The following is a 24,478-nucleotide window of genomic DNA, read 5'->3' as shown; positions in this document are numbered from 1 at the left end:
TATATTGTGGCTTAAACAGAGCTTTCTTTATTATTATTCCCAGTACAAATACATTTTTTCAGAAAGCAGCGAACAGCACATCCGAACTTAAATAAGTGGTGTCTGACGCCACAATCTTAAAGTTTGTGTTTGGAATACAATGTTATATGCCAATGATAATTTTAAATGCTTACATTGTTACCACTTAGAACTAGCTTTTTTTAACTATAATGCTATTTATATTTATATCTTTTACCTTGGTATATTTACTATACCTGGGCGTGTAAAAAATATTTTTAATGTAAATAAAAAAATATATATTACATAGTGGAATTAAAAATTAATAATTGAAAATTTAAATGAATCCAAAGTATTTTCTTTAAAGTTACTAAAAACGTCTTTTAAAAGGGAATTTCGTCTGAAACGCTGAAAGCACTCCGTGTGTAAACAGGCCTTATGTTGCCTTTAGTGACGAAAGTTTAGTCTAGTTAAAGACACTAAAATAGCATGCGATACGCCATATGATTTTTTTCAGACGATTTTTTCGGGCTGGCTCTAGAGGTGGCTCGAGGCCAAAGACCCTAGAATAACAAGATGCGTAACGTCTATACATTGGTTTTGCATGCAGCCACTTTTTGGTGACGGCCAAATTGCCCTCTGTCCGCTCGCTTACGCTGAGAGCGTAAGAAATATAAAAATAGAATTTGCTTGCTTGTGTGAGTAAAAACAATAGACGAGAACGTGTATATGTGAGCTAGAAGACCATTTTCGGGACGAAATCAATTCTGATCGAAGAAACGAATTTACATTTACCGCTCGAAGTAGCTACCCTTTACATATTTATATTTATTTTAATAATTAATTACATACATACATATGTATATACATGTAGGATATTTATTGTTTAATACAATTGTTTATCTTAGCAATATTGTTATATTATGACAGTTAGATTATTATATTAATTATATTCGGTATTAAATAAAAAGAAGACTCGTGCCAACTCTTGATCTCCGGACGTACGACGACTACGCAACTTTGTCTTACTCCGTACACGACAACTTTTCGCTTTTAGATCTTTTTAACAAAGACTTTCAACCCGACTTTTCTCTACTTCCACTCTCTCTATGCTTGTTCCATTTCTTATTACTACTTTCGCTCACGACGCTACCCTTTGCGATGATTATCGACCATCGACTATCGATAACTATTGTTACATTCGGCCATCCTGATCACTGTCGTCTGACCCAGACGACCATAGATCTTCCTCTGTAGACGCGTACTTCCATAGCTTCATATTTTCTGCACATGTTGCGGTTATTGTAGGGCCTTCCACCTGAGCTGCTTTCCGTACATCGTATCGGCCGTTTCTTTTTACTTTAGTTACTTCATATGGCCCGAGAAAACTGCTAGCTAGTTTTTTGCCAGTCACAGAGTTCGTTTAATAGCCATCCGATCTCCTTCTTTATATGTACGCTCGCCCTTGCGTTTGCGATCATAGCCGTCTTTATACTTTTTCTGCGCCCGCTGAATATGTGTTTTTACCTCCTTGCGTAATTCAGCTCTCTCGGCGGTCAGCAACTTTGCCAGGTGCTCGCGCTCAGCCTTCAGACGCTTGAACTCCTCTGGGTTGCGATTGCTCTTCTCCACCAGCGCATTAGCACGCTGCCGCCACTTGATTGCCTCGGTGCGAGCGAGGTGTTCTCCACATTAATCTCCTCGATCTTCGATGTCAGTTCCTTGTTGCTGCACTGCAGCGGGAACAGTTCCTTTTCCACGCTGCTGATACGATCAGTGAGTTCGGCGGCGCGTAGAGTTAAAGCGTAACGCTCCGTTTCAGCAGCACGTCGCGCCCTCTCTGAGCTGGCCAGATCTTCAGACAGCTGTAATACTTCTGCCTCCAGGGCCTTGACCTTGCGCTCGGCCTCCTTGCTCAACGCCTGTAGTTCCTCCTTGGCGGCCTTTGCTTCCTCGACGTCTCGCAGCGCCGACGACTCGACTGGCAAAGTTCGATGAAGATTTGCGCACAATGCCATCCTGCAACCAGACGTCAACTTCTTTTCTAATCGACTCGGATTCCACAGCTGAGTGAGTGTTTTCGGCTGGTTTGTACTCTGCTATCATTGACTCGATCACCGGCTTATACTGTGGAGAAGCATCTATATTACTACCAGTCTCAACAATATTGTATATACTTAGCTCTTCTGATTCAGCGCATTCCGGCTGCGCTGACGCCTTTGTAAAGGTGAACTCTCCGTCATTCAAAGTCACGCAGAACTGCGAAGCAAAGTCAAAGCCAAGTATTACGTCGTTCTCGTTCTTTGAAGTTTATTGTACAAAGACTGACATACGATTGACACATCGGATCCTGTGTCCACAAGGCAGGCGACCTCTGTACCGTTAAGCAAAACTACTTTCATGTGCTTATTATCTTTTATGTCTTTTCTCATGTGTTCATTAGAGCCGCAGTTGTAGCAACAAATAATTTTTCCATCGGTTATATTTTTTCTGCCACCACTGTATTGCATTTGCGGTTTTCCGATAACACACTTGCTCTCGTACAACTCATATTTTTCAAACAGTTCGCTGTATGATTTGCTGCCGTACAATGCAAATTTTAACTCGCTTTTAATATCCAGCCCGTCAACTATATAAGCGATAATAGACTCAACATCGACTTGTCCAAGCGCTGCAATTTTTATCATTGTTAGCATGTATTCGTACATGCTTTCGTCGATCCTCTTCTTCCTGTGCGTCAACTTTGCATGTACATCGGCACTTTTCGATTTACAATTTCACAATTTTCTATTTATACTACTAATTTACTAAAGGAAATGGAAAGTGGAGGATGTTATATTCAAACATAAAAAAACAATATCTTGGAACAACACAATACAAACGGTAACATGTGATTCCTTTATTATAAAAATACCTAGTGAACAATATGTGTGAATTATTTTTTGGATTGCATTAAAAAAAAATATTTGAGACACACAAGGCTAAAGACATCAATTGGCTTGCGCAATTTATTTATTCCATTTTTATAATCGTTACTCGTGGAGTAAAGGGTATACTAAATACGTTGACAAGTATATAACAGGCAGAAAGAAGCGTTTCCGACCATATAATTCTTAATCTGGATCAATAGCCGAATCGATATGGCCATGTCCGTCTGTCCGTATAAACGTTTCCCTCCCAGGTTGAGATAAGGCATACCGGTTCAAGAGAGCGCATCTTTGTGCTGCCACGACCACACTAACGCCCAAAAACCGCCAAAAATTGCCACGACCACACTTTTGAAAAATGTTTAGAGTTTTCTTCGTTTAATAGTTGGTATTTTTTTATTTTTTATTTTTATCGGAATACCAAAGAAACACGCCCACACTTTTACACTATTTTAAAATTCTTCTCATTTTATTCCCCAATATCTACCTATATCCCAGAAAAAGGAGGACATTTCGCGTTCGCATTCCCACTAGCTGAGTAACGGGTATCTGATAATCGGGAAACAGTACTATAGCTTTAGATGACTTCACAAAATACATTTAAAGATAAAATAAATTATAAAAGACTTAATGCCTTTAGCCAAATAGCTAAAACTCTTTTGGCATACAATTTATAAAATAAAATAGTAATAATTGTTTGGTTTCAGTAGCGTCGTGAGCTAATGATAATGGTGGCTTGAAATATTTTTGGTTTTTTGGATCTGTGCCTGGATCTGTCGGTTCTCACAAGCTTCGGCGGGAGTATAAGAATATTGATAACATATACTAGGTTGATGGAAGCAACATCTCACAAGACTCTGAAAGTGTAACATTGCTTCCCTAAAGATAGATCCTCGGACTTGCAAAACATATACTTTATTTTAACATACATAAATGTAAGATTGTTTATTATTATTGTTTATTATTAATTTAATTATTAGTTTAATTCTAAATGCGGTAATTATATAAAGTATTCTTAGTTTGTGACCGAACGACTGCTGCTGAGAACTCGACTGACTGCAACGCTGACTTCCACTCAACTCCACTGCTGCCTTGCGATCGTTCCTTCGATGACTGATTGTCGATAACTTCGATTTCCGACAATCATGTTGCTGCTCAACAGCGCTGCCAACCGGGTTGTTGCCAGCCTTCAGCCTTACTCCATGTTACATTCGGCCCTCCTGATCATCATCATCCGACCCGGATGACAATAGGTCTGCATTTTCGGCTATGTACTTCCACAACTTCATGTTGTCACAGCTGGTGGATGTGACATTGGGTCCTTCGACGTTTGCTGCTTTTTTAACGTCATATCTGCCATTGTCTTTGACTCCTGTGACTTCGTATGGACCTAAATACCCGCTTGCCATCTTGCGGCCAGCTACAAATTGGGTCCTTTTAATTGCAACCAGATCACCTGCTTTGTATTTGTATTCAGCTCGGCGCTTTTTGTCGTAATTGCGCTTGTAGTCCTTCTGCGCCTGCTCGATGTTGCGTTTTACCAGCTGTCTCATCTCATAGCGGTCCTCGTTGAATTGACAGACCACTTCTTCTTGGAGCAGTTCCAGTAACCGATCCTCAACTCGGGTGTACATCTTGGTGCCAAACATGACCTCAAATGGTGACAGCTTCAGTGATGAATGCACGTGACAGTTGATCGCCTTTTGTACCTCAGGCACATATTTGTACCACTTCGACGGTTCGTCTGAAGACAGCTTTGATATTATTGCCAAAATTAAACGATTTACTCGTTCTATCTGGCCGTTGCCTCTGGCCACTCCAGTAGTTGTGCAGACGTGTTCCACGTTATGGCTGCTCATAAATTGTTCGAACGCACCACTCGTAAAGGCCGTTCCTTTGTCGCTAACAATTCGCTTAGGGAAACCAAAAATGTTTGACCAGTCGGTCAGCCTCTTGACCACTTCTTCCTGTCCGGTTGATTTGGTTGGGAATAACCAGACAAACTTTGAAAACGCATCGACTGTTGCCAGAATGTATTTATACTGTTTGGCCGATGAATCCATTGGCCCCAAATGATCGATGTGTAGTGTGTGCAACGGTGCGTCTCCTTTATCTATGCAATTTAGATATCCCTCCTGCTTTCCCAACTTTTTGCTGTGGATGATACATTTTATACAGTTAGAAATTAGCTTTTTTACCTTGTATTCCAAATGAGGAATAAAAAATTGCTGCTGTATGCTATGCATCGTCTTTTGCAACGACAAATGGCCAACTTCATGTGCGCTTTGAATCACCTCCCTCTCCATTAGTGCAGGGACAACCAGTAGTTCATTGCCATTGACCATACTATACAACAGGCCACCTTTTAGCTTGTAGGGTTGGAATAGACGATCTTTTAGAATTTCCAGGATTGCTCTAATTGAATCATCGTTCTGCTGCGACTTTTTAATACGTGCTGTCAACTCGGATGTTATCATCATGCATGCTTGGGGATGGCGGCTTAAAAAATCAACGTGTCTCATTCTTTCTCCTGCACGATGTTCGGGTTGAAAATTAAAATCCTGCATATAGAGAATCCATGGGCCAACTTCTCTTGGGACATCTGCTTTTTTTGTTGTCTGTTTAAATGCGACACAGTCCGTGACGAGCTTGAAAGGGACTCCCAATAAATAGTGTCTGAACTTTTTCAGAGCTAAGTATGCGGCTTTTACTTCAAGGTAGTAACTATGACGATTTGATTCGGCTTTTGTAGTTTTTCTGCTCCAAAAGCAGACTGGGTGAAAACTGCCTTCGAACTTCTGCAATAAAACGGCTCCTAACCCGTCCTTAGAGGCATCTGTATGAAGTTCGGTTTCTGCTTCTCGTGAGTAGATCCTCAATACTGGTTCGTTTACCAGAATCTCTTTCAGCTTATTCACCGACTGCTGCTCTACTGGTCCAATGTTGAAAATGGCATCTTTTTTTAATAGGTCCGTCAGTGGTCTCGCAATTTGGGCGTATCCAGGTATGAATTTTCTGAAGAATCCTGTGAGACCCAGAAATCCTTGAACGGCTTTTACATTCTGAGGTGTTCCAAAGGAATTCACTGCTGATGTTTTCTCTTTTCCAGGGCATATTTGTCCACCTTCGATAATATGTCCCAGGAAATGAATTCGCCTCTGCATAAAGTTGCACTTCTTCCATTTTATTTTTAGACCAAATTCTGCAGCTCTCTTAAGTACCATTTCCGTCTTTTCCATGCATTCTTCTGGGGTAGCGGCATATACAATTATGTCATCCATATATAGCTGCATTATATTGGAATTGATTAGTTCTTGAAAAATAAATTGAACGAACCGTATAAACGCTGCTGGGGAATTCTTAAAACCAAAGGGCGCTTTGTTAAACTCGAATAAGCCTTCTCGGGTAACAAATGCTGTGTACGGCTTGCTGGCTTCTTCTACGGCCACATGAAAAAATCCGTTCTGTAAGTCCATGGTTGTAAACCATTTGGCACTCTGCAGTTTTTCAAGCACCTCCTCCATTATGGGTACCGGAAAACAATCCATCAGAACCATGGTGTTCAATTTTCTATAGTCCACGCAAACGCGTAGGGTACCATCCTTTTTCTTGACAACGACTATGCGACTGGCAACATTTGATGTAGATTTACGGACGATTGACTGCTCGACCCATTCCTCTACCTGCTTCTTTACAGCTATAGCTTCTTCTTCAGATAGTCGGGTGTGTCCATGGCGAAAGGGTTTAATCACGCCATCAGGAATAATTTTGAGTTCGACTGGACATTGCTTTATCTGCTTGGGTGGTGTTTCGTATGTTCTCTCTATCATGCGTTCAACGTCTTCTCGGTATTGTGGTGCAACTGTAAAAGAAGATTCTTCACAAATATTAAACATTTGGGAATACTCAACCGCTTGTTTTTTATCTGCTTCCAGGTCAAGAAAAGTATAGCCTTCTGCACTACAGATAAGACGAAACTTGCTGATAAAATCGTGTCCCACTATTCCATCGCAACTGAATTTAGAATCGTGGACGACTAAAACGTTGTGGCTTGCTTCCACCTGGTCGGTCTTGATTAATGCTCTGAAGCATCCAATCGGCTGTGTTGAGGCATTTCCCAAACCTCGCAACACTGTTGCAGTGCGGTTTAAATCAACATCTTTCATCTTCTTGAATATAGCTTCTTTAATTATGGTCACATCTGATCCTGTGTCCACCAGACAGTTGATGATAATCCCATTTATGATTACTGGCTTTGTTCGTGCACTATCAACGTGAATGCGCATGCTGTTTACTTTTTCCGGACACTTGCTTGAGATATGGCCCTCTTGATTACAGCTGAAACATTTGGTAGGAAGTGTACAATCCTTTCGTTTGTGTTCCCTCGAACCACAGTTGATGCAGTGATCTGCTTTTACACCTTGTGTAATTTGCTTTGGTTTTGGTTGAATATTCGGCTTGTCAACAATATTCAGACTCTCGTAGATTTCGAATTCTTGCTTTAATTCCTTAAGAGTTTTACAACGGAGCATAGCACCCTTATACTCCTTTTTAATGTCGAGGCCGTTTACGATATGAGTTATCAAAGCAACTGTTTCAACTTCACCTAAGGCTGCTATTTTCTTCATTTGTAACAAATAGTCGTGTAGAGTTTCCTCCCTCTTCTTCTTCCTGTCTTGCAACTTTTTGTGAATAACGGCGCTATTATAGCTGCCTGAAAATTCTTCAATTAGTAACTCTTTGAGTTCAGTGTATCCGCTGACACATTCAGATTCTAAGAAAAGTTCTGCTGATCCAATCATCTTACTTCTGGCTTGAACATATTTTTGTTTCTCCGAAAGTTCATATGCCTCGGCATTTTTCTCAAAAATTTCAAACCATTTTTTAATAGGAATTGATTTGCCATCACAGTCACTTACAACTTTTTCAAATTTTTCTGCAGCGATAATTACTTGCCCCTCTTGTTTAGATTTTGCCAACATGCTCTGGGTTAGAGTATTCATCATTTGTTCAAATTTCTCTTCGACTTTAGCACTAGCGTCTTTATTCTGCTTCTTTGCCTCTGCTTCTCCTACAGGCGCCAACTTTTGATCTTCTTCGTTCATTTTTTCTTTTCTGCTTTCGTCCTCGCTTTCGTTCTCTAGAATTGCTTGTATTTGGTCGGTGTTAAGTTTTTTATTTGTAGGTGGTGTACGTGTGAACATTCCGCGACAAGGCACTAACACCAGCAAACAACGACAATGTTCTAACGGCGCGACGGTAGTCGATTTTGCAGACGGCGCCACCGGTTAAAAGACAAATTTTGATTTTCGTTAGAAACGAATTTCACCACCTTTGCAATTTAATTGTTTTAAATTCCACAACAGCAAAACGACTTGAGTCTGTATGAGTTCAACCGATTTTTTCAACTTTCAATGCAGTAGACGTAGCCATAACTTTACAACTTTAAAGACTAAATCCACGCACACGACAATTTCAACTTTATCAGTTCTCTCTAGCAGCTTTCCCGACTTTTACCGACTTGTGTTCAAACAAAATCTGTACAACTGATTTTTCCAACTTTAAATGCAATAGATATAGCCACAACTTTACAACTTTTAAAGACTATACCCACGCACACAACAATGTCTTTTTTCTTTAAACAACTGCACCTTCATATAACCGATTTAGGACTGGACGAGCCCCCATGTAAGATTGTTTATTATTATTGTTTATTATTAATTTAATTATTAGTTTAATTCTAAATGCGGTAATTATATAAAGTATTCTTAGTTTGTGACCGAACGACTGCTGCTGAGAACTCGACTGACTGCAACGCTGACTTCCACTCAACTCCACTGCTGCCTTGCGATCGTTCCTTCGATGACTGATTGTCGATAACTTCGATTTCCGACAATCATGTTGCTGCTCAACAGCGCTGCCAACCGGGTTGTTGCCAGCCTTCAGCCTTACTCCATGTTACATAAATGTACATAGATTTACACATAGAAGGTGTCAACAAATTATTCTTGAGACATGGATTGCCACCCACTTATTATAAATCTCTGACTTAAAAAAAATTATTTTAATTTTTTAAATATAATTGTGGAGATTGAATAGCGTCAAGATACACTTTGAAAACACTTTCCCATCAGCTGAGCCGTATGCTAAACATTTATGTAGAAGATATGCGTTTTGCGCAGGACGTAGAATGCAACTCTTGTGTAAACACCCCTTACTCGTGTAAGTCCTGAATAAGGATACAACGTGTCTCTGCTATCGAGTTCTCTATAAGGGATTCGATCTAGTGTAAAAAGAGCCTAAAAATATGTTAGGTTATACAATCGAGATTTCTTAACTGCACGATTCTTTATAATTTCAACAAATTTGTCTTACCATAAGACCATATGCAAATGTTCTAATGCTTCAATGTGAATCTCTATTTTAACCTTAGTCTCAAGCATAGTTGGAGTGGTGGATATCTTTTCAATCCAAAGTCAATTTGTGAGATTAGAGTTGTTAAAGTTCTATTTAATAATTGTAGATATAAAACTGAGTTTTTTGTATAACGGAAGACCCATTTGGAGAGCATTCTACATATCGAATTGGTTTGATAGAGGTATGTTTTTTATTTCCTTATGTATGCCGAACAAAGATACCATAACTGTTTTAAGTTCTACGTATTCATATGTAAGTTTTTAACGAACTATAATTATTATATTAGTACACACTCTGTCAACAATATAAAACAAAAACCGACAGGATATATTGTGGCTTAAACAGAGCTTTCTTTATTATTATTCCCAGTACAAATACATTTTTTCAGAAAGCAGCGAACAGCACATCCGAACTTAAATAAGTGGTGTCTGACGCCACAATCTTAAAGTTTGTGTTTGGAATACAATGTTATATGCCAATGATAATTTTAAATGCTTACATTGTTACCACTTAGAACTAGCTTTTTTTAACTATAATGCTATTTATATTTATATCTTTTACCTTGGTATATTTACTATACCTGGGCGTGTAAAAAATATTTTTAATGTAAATAAAAAAATATATATTACATAGTGGAATTAAAAATTAATAATTGAAAATTTAAATGAATCCAAAGTATTTTCTTTAAAGTTACTAAAAACGTCTTTTAAAAGGGAATTTCGTCTGAAACGCTGAAAGCACTCCGTGTGTAAACAGGCCTTATGTTGCCTTTAGTGACGAAAGTTTAGTCTAGTTAAAGACACTAAAATAGCATGCGATACGCCATATGATTTTTTTCAGACGATTTTTTCGGGCTGGCTCTAGAGGTGGCTCGAGGCCAAAGACCCTAGAATAACAAGATGCGTAACGTCTATACATTGGTTTTGCATGCAGCCACTTTTTGGTGACGGCCAAATTGCCCTCTGTCCGCTCGCTTACGCTGAGAGCGTAAGAAATATAAAAATAGAATTTGCTTGCTTGTGTGAGTAAAAACAATAGACGAGAACGTGTATATGTGAGCTAGAAGACCATTTTCGGGACGAAATCAATTCTGATCGAAGAAACGAATTTACATTTACCGCTCGAAGTAGCTACCCTTTACATATTTATATTTATTTTAATAATTAATTACATACATACATATGTATATACATGTAGGATATTTATTGTTTAATACAATTGTTTATCTTAGCAATATTGTTATATTATGACAGTTAGATTATTATATTAATTATATTCGGTATTAAATAAAAAGAAGACTCGTGCCAACTCTTGATCTCCGGACGTACGACGACTACGCAACTTTGTCTTACTCCGTACACGACAACTTTTCGCTTTTAGATCTTTTTAACAACGACTTTCAACCCGGCTTTTCTCTACTTCCACTCTATGCTTGTTCCATTTCTTATGAATACTTGCGCTCACGACGCTACCCTTTGCGATGACTATCGACCATCGCCTATCGATAACTATTGTTACATTCGGCCATCCTGATCACTGTCGTCTGACCCAGACGACCATAGATCTTCCTCTGTAGACGCGTACTTCCATAGCTTCATATTTTCTGCACATGTTGCAGAAACAGCCTTTCAGCCTTCCACCTGAGCTGCTTTCCGTACATCGTATCGGCCGTTTCTTTTTACCTTAGTTACTTCATATGGCCCGAGAAAACTGCTAGCTAGTTTTTTGCCAGTCACAAACTGAGTTCGTTTAATAGCCATCCGATCTCCTTCTTTATATGTACGCTCGTCCTTGCGTTTGCGATCATAGCCGTCTTTATACTTTTGCTGCGCCTGCTGAATATGTGTTTTTACCTCCTTGCGTAATTCAGCTCTCTCGGCGGTCAGCAGGTGCTCGCGCTGAGCCTGCAGACGCTTGAACTCCTCTGGGTTGCGATTGCTCTTCTCCACCAGCGCATTAGCACGCTGCCGCCACTTGATTGCCTCGGTGCGAGCGAGGTGTTCTCCACATTAATCTCCTCGATCTTCGATGTCAGTTCCTTGTTGCTGCACTGCAGCGGGAACAGTTCCTTTTCCACGCTGCTGATACGATCAGTGAGTTCGGCGGCGCGTAGAGTTAAAGCGTAACGCTCCGTTTCAGCAGCACGTCGCGCCCTCTCTGAGCTGGCCAGATCTTCAGACAGCTGTAATACTTCTGCCTCCAGGGCCTTGACCTTGCGCTCGGCCTCCTTGCTCAACGCCTGTAGTTCCTCCTTGGCGGCCTTTGCTTCCTCGACGTCTCGCAGCGCGTCCTTGACTTGCGCTTGCAGCTTTTTCACTACGACGACTCGACTGGCAAAGTTCGATGAATATTTGCGCACAATGCCATCCTGCAACCAGACGTCAACTTCTTTTCTAATCGACTCGGATTCCACAGCTGAGTGAGTGTTTTCGGCTGGTTTGTACTCTGCTATCATTGACTCGATCACCGGCTTATACTGTGGAGAAGCATCTATATTACTACCAGTCTCAACAATATTGTATATACTTAGCTCTTCTGATTCAGCGCATTCCGGCTGCGCTGACGCCTTTGTAAAGGTGAACTCTCCGTCATTCAAAGTCACGCAGAACTGCGAAGCAAAGTCAAAGCCAAGTATTACGTCGTTCTCGTTCTTTGAAGTTTATTGTACAAAGACTGACATACGATTGACACATCGGATCCTGTGTCCACAAGGCAGGCGACCTCTGTACCGTTAAGCAAAACTACTTTCATGTGCTTATTATCTTTTATGTCTTTTCTCATGTGTTCATTAGAGCCGCAGTTGTAGCAACAAATAATTTTTCCATCGGTTATATTTTTTCTGCCACCACTGTATTGCATTTGCGGTTTTCCGATAACACACTTGCTCTCGTACAACTCATATTTTTCAAACAGTTCGCTGTATGATTTGCTGCCGTACAATGCAAATTTTAACTCGCTTTTAATATCCAGCCCGTCAACTATATAAGCGATAATAGACTCAACATCGACTTGTCCAAGCGCTGCAATTTTTATCATTGTTAGCATGTATTCGTACATGCTTTCGTCGATCCTCTTCTTCCTGTGCGTCAACTTTGCATGTACATCGGCACTTTTCGATTTACAATTTCACAATTTTCTGAACTTTACAAATGGGTCAACTTTTTATTGTTTTATCGGTTGAGGCCCCAAATGTAGGATATTTATTGTTTAATACAATTGTTTATCTTAGCAATATTGTTATATTATGACAGTTAGCTTATTATATTAATTATATTCGGTATTGAATAAAAAGAAGACTCGTGCCAACACTTGATCTCCGGACGTACGACGACTACGCAACTTTTACTCCGGACACGAAAACTTTTCGACCATCGCCTATCGATAACTATTGTTACATACATATATTAAATATATGTAATAATCCGTACCCAGGGAACACCACGGGGAGGCCATTACAATTGTAATGGGGTCCTATATTTATATGACCTTCTAGATTATTTTTCACCTCTTATCGCAATTACTATATGCGCTTATATTTCCGTACTTTACTATTGCAACAAAACGACTTTAATTGAATATAAACTGGATTATAAAGCGAAAATTTCAAAAAATCGACGAGCTCTGCGTATAGTCAACTTTAAGCAAACGGATTAAGAGAAAATAAAAGGTAAAACAAAAAGTTGCCGAGCTATTCTTCCCACGCAAAATTGCGGGCTATTTCAAAATATCAAATTTGAATATAACAAATTAATTGAACTGAATCTAAATTGAATATTAAATAATAAAAATGAATAATTTACGTAGTAGGAAATAAAAATTTATAAAATAAATAAAAATATGAAAACTGTTTATTGCAAAAGTCATATCTTGAGGCTCGAAGTGCGGACAGAAGCACTCAACTATTATTGCCTTATTATTTTTTAACACGTCGCTAGCTGAATACTCGAATGACAACTATTCTAATATAAAGTACTTTTTGAAATTTATTTTGTGATATTATGTACATAGATTCGGCTATTACTATTTCTATGCTATATTTAAATAATATTAACGTTAAGGCAATGCAACATAAGAATTTTTAACATGGTGCCAATTGATCAAAAATAATATTGATTTAAACTTCTAAGGTAAAGGGCATATTTTGTCAAATATACAATGCATGAGAATACTTGTGCACACATACTGTTGTCGGTTGTCACTGTATGTGTAGAAAAGAACTGATGGCTGTAGAGCTCTCCGCTCTCTTATTATTTTAATAATAATAAAAACAAGAATTTTTCGCAAGGTGCCAATTGATCAAAAATAATATAGATTTAAAGTCAACGAACTTCTAAGGTGAAGGGCATATCTTGTCAAATTTACAATGCATGAGCATACGTGTGCACACATACAGTTGTCTGCTATCATTGTATGCGTAGAAAAGAGCTGGTTGCTGTAGCGCTCTCCGCTCTCGAACAAAAATTCGAGAGAGCCTGGAGCCACCTCTAGAGCCACGGCGAAAAAATCGTGTGCCAAAAAATCAGTTGCGGTTGAAACTCCAGAGAGAACAGATGTGTTTTCATCGAGATCCGTATAAAATCCAGAGTAAACATACGTGTTTTCATCGAGCTCCATATAAAATCAATTGATTTAGTGAAGTAAATAGTTAATAACATAAAATAAATCGAATTCGAACCGAAAACAGAAACCATAGAGTCATTCAAGAAGATCAATATTAACAAGACGTTCGGATACATAAACTTATATAAACTCCATTTTTACCATATGTGCAGCCTGTATCCTGACCTGCAAAAGAAGGAGCATCATTTTCGCCTCGGCCTCAGAAGACGTAGTGATCAAGTGAACAGACGTGTTTTCATCGAACTCCGTATAAAATCACTTGATTTAAGTGAAGTAAATAGTTAATAACATAAAATAAATAAATAAATCGAAAGCGAAAGAGACGCTTTTGGCAATTTTAAATTGATTTACTATAAAATTTTCTGTGTGTGGAATAATAAAGTCAAACTAAATAACAAATAAACAACGAACAAATCGATCGTTCTAAAATGAGCCAACGCGAATTGCGCGCTCAGCGGCAAAAAGAGCAAAACGAGCGCCGACTCTCTTTGCACTGGAACAATTCGTACTTCACCGTCGTGTCTGATGCCCGCGAGTGCCAAATCCGGGTGGATACCCGGTCAATGACCTAGCACCTGCAGAATGCAAACGCTTATGACTGCACAAAATGAACCCGAACGCACTGAGAACGTATCTCTCAAGCCCTCCCCATTCCAAACGGTACAGCAATCACGATATCTACTGCAACTGCACCTTTAGTAACTACAACTGCAACAAAAACTGCAACAGCTCCAACATCAACTCTATGCTCAAAACCGACAGCGGTGTAAAATTTTGCTGTACCAACAACAACAAAAGCAAAAGCACTCACACCGACTCTTGAAAGCGTAAGAGGGCAAGAACCAAAACAAAACAAAAAACTTTTTCCAAATAAAGCAAAACGTAAGCCCACAACACAAGCAGGCTGGTAATCAGCCGAAAATAAATTGCGCCAACGCGTCCAATGACTCAAGATCAAATAGGTTTGCACTATCGGATGACTGCGAAGTGCAGGAGCAGGGGCAGAAGAAGATAAAGCCGCCACCAATAAGCGCATCAAGTGCGCTTGCTAACAAACTAGCTGCAATTATCGGAGAAAACAAGTTCCATGTTATACCTCTTACTAAGGGTAACATACAAGAAACGAAAGTGCAGACTGACGATGAGTGTAGCCACCGATCAGTGACGAAGTACCTGGACGAAGCTGGGAAAAGTTACTAAACCTACCAGCTGAAAAGTGCCAAAGGATTGCAGGTTGTCATTAAAGGAATAGAGTCATCAGTGAGAGCATCCGAAATTATCGCGGCACTAAAGGAGATGAACTTCAACGCCAAAACGGTGATCAACATTCTCAACAGGAACAATGTGCCTCAGCCACTCTTTAAAGTCGAACTGGAGCCATCGAGTCAGAAAAACAACAACAACTGGCGAGGATGCATTGTTTACAAGGAACTCAAGAGTTGCCTAAACAAACGAGTGGATTCCGCTCGAGATCGTATCACACCAACAACTCACAAAGTAATGGAACCGACTACAACTAACATCCCTTCGTTTGCCAGCCACCGAACAATGCCAAATTCTTCCTTTGCAAGTGTACTAAAATCAGGGATCCAAGTACCGACAGCAGTCACCTCCACCGTCCAGCATAAAATTAACCAAATAAACACAAATAAACAAATAAACACACAGAACATGCAATAGCAGTCTATTGGCCTTAAAGCGATTATGCTCTCGATGCAGCAAACCATGAAAGACTTCATGACCTTCATGCAAGAAACTATGCAAGAGCTTATGAGGAACCAAAACATCCTTATTCAAATGCTCGTTTCTTCTAAAACAGGATAATGACTCCCTTAACAATACCTGGAACGCTAATGGCGTTTCGCGGCACAAGCTAGAACTTGCTCAGTTCTTAGAAGACAGAAACATTGAAGTTATGCTACTCTCAGAGACTCACCTTACCGAAAAGTACAACTTCCAAATACCAGGATATAAATTTTACTTTACGAATCACCCGGATTGCAAGGCCCATGGAGGCACTGGGATACTAATACGATTGCGAAATAAGCACCACTTTCTTGGTAATTGGCAAGAAGACTGCTTACAATGTACCTCTATAAACCTCCAATGCCATAACGGTTCTCTCTCTGGTGAAAGTTCTCTCTTCACAAGTTTGGTGAAACGTTTGTTGCAGCCGGCGATTGGAATGCCAAGCACATGTACTGGGGATCTCGGATAGCGAACTCTCAAGGAAAACAGCTGTACAACGCAATCATCAAACCGCAACACAAACTTAACTATGTTGCCCTGGGAGCGCCTACATACTGGCCAGCAGATCCCATGAAGTTTCCCCCTGGAAACCAAGCAAGACATTGATCAGTTTGCTGGTGATATAGAATCAATATGCTTGTGCTTAAAAAACGACAACATCGAAGGGAGTGTCAGGAGCACACATCACCTGGCGCAAAGAGTAAATTAAAAGCAGCTTCTCGCAGAATTACTAAAGCGCTTAAGAAAGAAGAAGCGGCCGCACAACTAAGGTACATCGAGAATCTAACGCCCACAGGCACAAAGAACTCGTTGTGGAAAGATCACAGGAACCTACAGGCACCAACAGAAACGGTTGTACCTCTCCGTAACTCTAGTATTTCAACCAAATCCAACCACTAACTCATTTACTCTCCCGCCATTAACTGCATCTGACTTAGCACCACAAGATCCTGTACAATTTCGGCCAAGCGAGATAACGAAAGTCACTAAAGAGCAACTGAAGACTGGAAAATCGCCTGGCTACGACTTAATAACCCCGAAAATGATCATCGAGTTCCCAATGTGTGCAGTTCTACGAATCTGCTTGCTCTTCAACGCAATTACTAAAAATTTATGCTTCCCTCAAAAGTGAACGAAATCAATTGGGAAAAGAAAACGCAATTACTAAAATTTGATACTTCCCTCAAAAGTGGACGAAATAAATTGGGAAAGACAAAACACAGGCACAAAGATAAATACAGTTATTTGAAAAAGTGCTGCTGCTACACATCAGCCCCACCTCAAAACACACGACACACTTACATCGCACCAATTTGGTTTTCGGGCAAAACATGGAGCCCTTTAACCGCCAGTTAACCGCATCACAACAGAAATTCGTACTGACTATGAACATCGTGAATACTGCACAGCTCTATTCTTAGTCGTTGCAGAAGCATTCGATAAAGTATGGCTGTATAGACTTATGTTTAAAATAATCAAACTGCTTCCTCAAAACATACATAAGTTTCTTAAGTCTTACCTATATAAAAGAGTGTTCGCTGTTAGGTGCAGTTCAAGCACTTCAAGCGATTGTACTATAGAAGACGGAGTGCCTCAAGGAAGTGTTCTGGGCCCAATTCTATACACCCTATACACGGCGGAAATCCCAACAAATTATATCCACATTCGCTGATGACACTGCAATACTAAGTCGATCCAGATGCCCAGTAGAAGCTACGATGCAACTAGCACGCCATCTTACTTGTGTAGAACAATGGCTTGCAAATTGGCGCATACGAGTAAACGAAAGAAAGTGCAAACAGGTAACATTTACCCTAAACTAACAAACCTGCCCGTACTTACATACATACTTAGGTATTCATCTGGACAAGCGGCTCACCTGGCGGAAACACATAGAAGCCAAGACGACGCACCTCAGACAAAAAGCAAGGGATCTACACTGGCTTATAAACGTTCGCTCTCCCCTAAGCTTGGAGTACAAAGTCCTCTTATATAACTCCGTTTTAAAACCCATATGGACCTATGGCTCCGAGCTATGGGGCAACGTATCGAGAAGCAACATCGACATAGTATCATTACTGGAGTTCCATGGTATCTTCGGAACGAGAATATACACAGAGACTTACAAATAAAACTTGTCATTGAGACAATAGCAGAGAAGAAAGTAAAATACTATGAAAAACTAGCCTCACATCCAAATCCTCTTGCAAGAAAACTTATTCGAGTATGCAGCCAAAGCCGACTGCACAGGAAAAGACCAACCAGCCCAGCGTTAAATTTGTTAGGCCACACAGCACGAATTATTTCATAAAATGATATATAGTTATAGATTTGAAAACTTATTGTTAGTCTCTTAAGCAAAAGGGAAAATTCAATAAATAAGCAAAACATGAAAAAAATCGTATGGCGGTACGCATTTTCTTATTCTAGTGTCTTTGCGACAACTGTATGTGTGCAAATTAAAATTGTTATTGCTTAATTATTTAAAACAATAATTTTTATTTTAATATAATTTTATATTTTCTGGTGATAAACTTTTACACTTACACTATTAAAAGACACTGGTTTTTTGCTTATCCTTAATTGGAAACCGTTCTCGATCTTGCCCCGAATCAGGCTGATCTTATAATTCTTAATCCTAATCCAATCAACCTCGTTCAGAATAGATTTTCTTCAGAAACATAATTGAACTTTCAATTATGTTTAGAATAAAATCTTTTTGCTGAAATTATTTCACTGCATTGTGGAATTGAGATTTGCTGACTGATGCAGTTAGATTGAAGCGCAATAAGTTGATCATGGCTTGGTCCCCAAGCAGAAGCTGTGTTTACTTTAAGCTTGGTTATTTATCTTATCGGGTAGCTATGTGCTGGCAAAGGCAATGACAAAAACAAAGTCACAGGAAATGCCGCCGAGATTGGAATTTGAAATTTGTTTATAAACTGGGGTAGAGTGGTATGATTACGGGTTGGATAACTCTCTCCCATCTAAATTGACGCTCCCCCTTCATTATGAATTTCGTTTATACGCTCTGTAACGAACCGATTTTCTTTATTTCGCTCGCTACTGGTTGCAGCGGCTAGCTCAGAGAGTTTGTGCGTTCGTCCCACCAAATTTATGATTTGTGTGATTGCCCGACCAAGGAAACGCAATAGGTTCTTGATTTAGTCGTTTATTATGCTATTTCTCATACAAGAAGTAATCCTCCTAGGAAACTATGGGGATCTCGCTACTCCTGCGGCACTCCTGTTGTAACTCCTTGCTTCCGTGGCGCCGCTGGCTCCTTGACGTGGACGCCGAGTCGGTCCGGTCGGGCCTAGGATGTTATGGGGCACGGGTGTATCGTCCCGGGTGAGGCAACGCTCGTCCTGGAACCACCTGTACCGACCACTGACTCCGCTGACCCTTACGGACACGTCGGTTTCTTCGCCTTAACTTCCGAAGGTCGTTCCGCCGGCCGGAACGGATCTAGGATGTTATGGGGCACGGGTGTATCGTCCCGGGTGAGGCAACGCTCGTCCTGGAACCACCTGTACCGACCACTGACTCCACTGACCCTTACGGCGCGTCGGATCCTTCTCCTCCGCTCCCAGAATCTCCACTTGCTTGTGGCGATTCGTCCTTCTGAGTTCTTTCGGGCCTCTTGCCGCCCGACGCTTGCACTGCTCCTTTTCTTCGCGTTCGCCCGCGCGTTCACTCTTCCGATACCTTCGATTGACACTCCGACACTCGGCCACCTTCCGCCCGCGATCTCACTATCTCCTTCACTGTCTCATCACCTCCCTACTCCTCCGCCTTCAAACCCCGTTCCGACTGCGCGCTGACCGCGCGACTCGCGCCGGTACTCTCCTCGACTATCCTCGCGTACGTACTCCTCGCGTGTTGAGACTGACTGCCACGAGCTGCACTTGCGCCGTCCCTTTATAGGCCGCGGGGATCCCGTTATTTCCCCTTTTTCGCACGGCCCGCTTGGGTACAAGGTCCAACAGTTGTACCGTTAGTTCACGGTGCGTCCTCTTTGTGCACGCATCGTTACCGGTCGACCTCTGTGCCCTTGGTCAACTCGAGTCCAAGGTCCAGAACGGTACCGTTAGTTCACGGTGCGTCTTCTTTGTGCCTGTCCGACATCCGCACCGTTACCGTTCGACCCCTGTGCCCTTGGCCCGCTCGAGTCCAAGACCTAACGGGGTACCGTTAATTCACGGTCTCTCCGCTTTGCCCTGGCCGCCTTGCATCGCGGCTGTTGCTAGGCCACTCCCCTACACGAGATTTGTGGGGAGTTTTAAGACTCCTCACATCTCCCCCTTCCTTCGGAAATTTAAAAAAAAAACTGATGGTCCCGGCGGTCCTTCGCTCCGGTGTCTCCTCGCATAGGCAGCGTCCTTGTTTCTTCCACTCGTCGACCCTGCGCCCTTCGTTCTCAGCCTGGCAGTCTCAGCCTAGTAGACCCCGTCGTTCAGCATCTCGACTTGGCGTCTTGAATATCCTCGCGCCCTTCTTCATCCTCCTTCTGTTTTCCTGCACCTTCCTGATCTCAGCCTTGGCGTCTCAGCCTAGTAGACTCTGTCGTTCATCATCTCGACGTGGCATCTTGATCCTTCACCTAAACCTCTATGAACTCCTCTCGTCGACCTGCGCCTTCTTGATCTCGGCCCGGCAGTCTCAGCCTAGTAGACCCTGTCGTTTGGCGTCTCGACCCGGCACCGCGATCCTTGCGTCCTTCTCCAACTTCCATCTGCTGCTGCCGTCTGCTCCTCTCCACCAGCTCGGTATTTTAACTTCCCGCCTTTCGTTCTGCAGTCCACCATCTCTATTGGCCTTTTTTTTATCCACAGCAGCTGTATGTTCTCTTCCTTGCTCCCGATGCGGGGAACCACCGCTTTGCATCCCTGCCTTTTCCACGCTGTCAGTACCCACTCGTCGTCGGCTTCCGTCTTTTGGGGCTCTCGCTTCTATTTCCTCCCGTGCATCGCCTCTTTGGGACCGGCGATCGTACCTGTAGTGCGGTTGCAACCTGCTTCTCCTTGCCCGAGCTCCTTCTCCTGCGCGTGTGTAGCTGCTTTTCCTGGCTTCTGTTTGTGCCGAACTCCGTCTTCTGTTCGCAAATTGAAGGGCACGATACTCTGTATCGTCTTCCCCCTTCCTCTTTTACAAAATCTTCTCCGACCTTAGACTCCTCCTGCTCCTTTGAATAGGTCTCCTCCATACTGGCTCCTTGATCAGGACAATCACGTTGGGCGCCAGATGTAACGAACCGATTTTCTTTATTTCGCTCGCTACTGGTTGCAGCGGCTAGCTCAGAGAGTTTGTGCGTTCGTCCCACCAAATTTATGATTTGTGTGATTGCCCGACCAAGGAAACGCAATAGGTTCTTGATTTAGTCGTTTATTATGCTATTTCTCATACAAGAAGTAATCCTCCTAGGAAACTATGGGGATCTCGCTACTCCTGCGGCACTCCTGTTGTAACTCCTTGCTTCCGTGGCGCCGCTGGCTCCTTGACGTGGACGCCGAGTCGGTCCGGTCGGGCCTAGGATGTTATAGGGCACGGGTGTATCGTCCCGGGTGAGGCAACGCTCGTCCTGGAACCACCTGTACCGACCACTGACTCCGCTGACCCTTACGGACACGTCGGTTTCTTCGCCTTAACTTCCGAAGGTCGTTCCGCCGGCCGGAACGGATCTAGGATGTTATGGGGCACGGGTGTATCGTCCCGGGTGAGGCAACGCTCGTCCTGGAACCACCTGTACCGACCACTGACTCCACTGACCCTTACGGCGCGTCGGATCCTTCTCCTCCGCTCCCAGAATCTCCACTTGCTTGTGGCGATTCGTCCTTCTGAGTTCTTTCGGGCTTCTTGCCGCCCGACGCTTGCACTGCTCCTTTTCTTCGCGTTCGCCCGCGCGTTCACTCTTCCGATACCTTCGATTGACACTCCGACACTCGGCCACCTTCCGCCCGCGATCTCACTATCTCCTTCACTGTCTCATCACCTCCCTACTCCTCCGCCTTCAAACCCCGTTCCGACTGCGCGCTGACCGCGCGACTCGCGCCGGTACTCTCCTCGACTATCCTCGCGTACGTACTCCTCGCGTGTTGAGACTGACTGCCACGAGCTGCACTTGCGCCGGTACCGCCGGTACCGTTAGTTCACGGTGCGTCTTCTTTGTGCCTGTCCGACATCCGCACCGTTACCGTTCGACCCCTGTGCCCTTGGCCCGCTCGAGTCCAAGACCTAACGGGGTACCGTTAATTCACGGTCTCTCCGCTTTGCCCTGGCCGCCTTGCATCGCGGCTGTTGCTAGGCCACTCCCCTACACGAGATTTGTGGGGAGTTTTAAGACTCCTCACAGCTCTGTTAATTCTGTTAAAAATTCTTCCTCAGTATTTGGTTTTTCTAGTTCTGTCTCTTTTTGTTTGGAAAAAAATATAATATATCTAATTTTATTATTAATGTAGTAATCAACTACAAAATGATTAAAATTAATAATATATAATATATATATATGTATATATATATTTTTATGTATCTATATATAATAAATAATAATTAATATAATAAATAATAAGTGTTGGTGACAAATAAAAGGCAAAGGCAATGCTGCTGAGATTGGAGTTCGAAATTTGTTTATTAAATGGGGCAGGATAATTTACATGTAAACTATGATGGTGATGGCAGCGCGATAGCACAGGCGGCAACACTGCAGGAAACTATCAATAGGATCAGGAGAGCAGTTGGCTGTAATGATCGAAGAAGCAGTTGCAGATCGTGAAGATAGGTGAAGTCGTCGCCAAGTAGTCAAGTCGTGAAGTTGCAGAAGAGAAGTCGAAAAGAACGCACATAAGACAAGAGTTGTGAAAAAGCGGATAAGTTGGTCGGTTTTTTCAGGAACGATTAGTCAAGTCGGACAGTCGTTGAAAGTAGAAGTAGTGTTGCGGGAAGTTCAGTCTGTCAAATATTACACATTTGTCAATTCTCTGAGACTTAACATTGTTATATTAAATAAATATTACATTAATATCACATACATATACATATAAAAATACATATACTTATACTGACGTATTTGGGTGGTACCAAATACGGTTTTCTTTGAAATAATTGAAGTGGCCGGTTTCACTTAAATTATTTCAAAGAAAACAGTAATGCACTTTAGTGATTTTCCATAATGTATCCCAGCTGCGCAGCATCCGTTTCTAATAAATAATTTTTTGGCAGCGGCACTCAGACGTTCTTGTAAACATCCTAAAGCCTGAACAGATTTGACTGCTCTCTATGAACACTTCCTAATCTTAAGAACCCTAGAGCGAGGCTCTCCCGAAATACAAATATTGTTCAAATACTTCTCCTCAATCCAATTTGCATTTGATTTTTAGTTTTAAGCTGAGATCAAAAGAATAAAGACGTGAAAACTATATCTCCGATAATTTGTTATTTCTTAGCGTTGTCCTTAATCACGTGACGGGACGTTAGTTCAAATTAAAAAAAAATAACAATTTTACTGGCGCAGTCGGTAGGAAACAAAACTTATCCGAAAAAAGAACTTACGATTGGAAAATAAGTTAAAGTTTCCCAAAATAAATTCGTGAAAACTCTTCAACTTGGATTATAATTCCAATTCGGTTATCCAATAAAAAGTGGAAGTGAAATACGAAACAAAAACATTAAATCCACAGGCAACTAAGTTTTAAAACCAACATATAAAAATAAAAATAAAGAACAACCGAAATTTAATTATGCAACAATAAATTAAAAATTTACAATAAAAAAAAGTGAAACTAGAAAAATAATAAAAATAATAATAAAAATAATAATAATAAATAATAATAACATTAAATCAGAAACAAAACAAAAAAAAAAAACACAAAATTTAAAAATTTTACAATAAAAATGTCACAACCAATTATTGCGACAACAACCGTGCAGCTTAAAGACATTTTGCCATTCAAGGGTGATCCAGAAACCCTTGACACCTTCGTCAGCAGAGTGGATTACGTAATTTCGCCCTACCAAACAAATGATGTCCGACAACAGAGGATTCTACTGGGAGCCATCGAAAGAAGCTTGGACGGACAGGTTACACGATCTAAGGGACTTCCGAGCATCGAAGATTGGCCTACCCTTAAAGCAAGAATCATCGCGGAATTTAAAACTCAAACACCAAACTACAAACTTCTAGAGAACTTCAGGGAGACACCATACAGAGGAAACCTAAGAGCATTCTGCGAAGAAGCGGAAAGACGACGTCAATTATTAATTTCGAAACTACACCTGGAAGGTAACCAATCGGATTTTCTTATTTATATTCAGGCTATTAAAGACTCTGTTAAGATACTGATAAGGAAACTACCAATACAGTTATATACTATTTTAGCTCACTTCGATATTACAGACTTAAGATCCTTAATAACGTTTGCACAAAGTGAGTTTATTTATGAAGAACACATTAATTTTGAATTGTATAAAAACCCAGAATATCGTAATAAAAATTTAAATTCTAATCAGAATTCGAAAGCGCAAAAATTCTTTTTTTTTTTTTGTTTTAAATTGTATTAATTGAAATAAAACAAGTTTACAGCTACCTATGTGGCAGCTTTACCAGGTTTTACAAATGTTCAAACTCGATATCGACCAAGTTACCCACAATATTCCCAACCCTTCCAAGACCTAGCTATACACAGCAGATGACTAACAACCCACCTAATTATTCAGACCCAACCAATACATAAACACACAAACCATTATTCAAAAAAATCCTTTCCAACAAC

At 41.2% G+C, this 24,478-nt stretch overlaps 2 protein-coding genes across 8 annotated transcripts in view; one reads left to right on the top strand and one right to left on the bottom strand.

Annotated features, from left to right (window-relative positions):
• On the bottom strand, positions 1 to 12,721 carry LOC120285647 (myosin heavy chain, embryonic smooth muscle isoform-like). 3 transcript variants are annotated; one of them, XM_039298284.2, is made up of 3 exons: positions 12,024 to 12,720; positions 11,611 to 11,949; positions 1 to 1,949 (listed from the first exon to the last, which is right to left on the bottom strand). In XM_039298284.2, exons 1-3 carry the CDS (start codon positions 12,396 to 12,398, stop codon positions 1,587 to 1,589), a joined length of 1,077 nt encoding a protein of 358 aa, XP_039154218.1. In that variant the 5' UTR covers positions 12,399 to 12,720; the 3' UTR covers positions 1 to 1,586. The 3 variants fall into 3 exon arrangements, with proteins under 3 accessions (XP_039154218.1, XP_039154219.2, XP_039154220.2); XM_039298285.2 differs by lacking the exon at positions 1 to 1,949 and having other exon boundaries at positions 10,522 to 11,949; positions 12,024 to 12,721; XM_039298286.2 differs by lacking the exon at positions 1 to 1,949 and having other exon boundaries at positions 10,522 to 11,949; positions 12,020 to 12,720.
• The window catches only part of LOC27208787 (unconventional myosin-VIIa), a 530,661-nt gene continuing 515,285 nt past the window's right edge, over positions 9,103 to 24,478 (top strand). For 3 of the 5 annotated variants that reach the window (XM_039298282.2, XM_044923849.1, XM_039298283.2), the window contains exon 1: positions 9,103 to 9,522. The gene's annotated coding sequence lies outside the window, so the exon portion shown is untranslated. The remainder of the gene's footprint in view (positions 9,523 to 24,478) is intronic. The other 2 variants (XM_039298281.2, XM_039298279.2) reach the window with 1 other exon arrangement.

The sequence above is a fragment of the Drosophila simulans genome, unplaced genomic scaffold (genome assembly GCF_016746395.2).
Source record: "Drosophila simulans strain w501 unplaced genomic scaffold, Prin_Dsim_3.1 Segkk6_quiver_pilon, whole genome shotgun sequence".
Taxonomy (NCBI): Eukaryota; Metazoa; Arthropoda; class Insecta; order Diptera; family Drosophilidae; genus Drosophila; species Drosophila simulans.
Note: the sequence above shows the minus strand (reverse complement) of the source record. Positions and strands in the feature narration are given on the sequence as shown.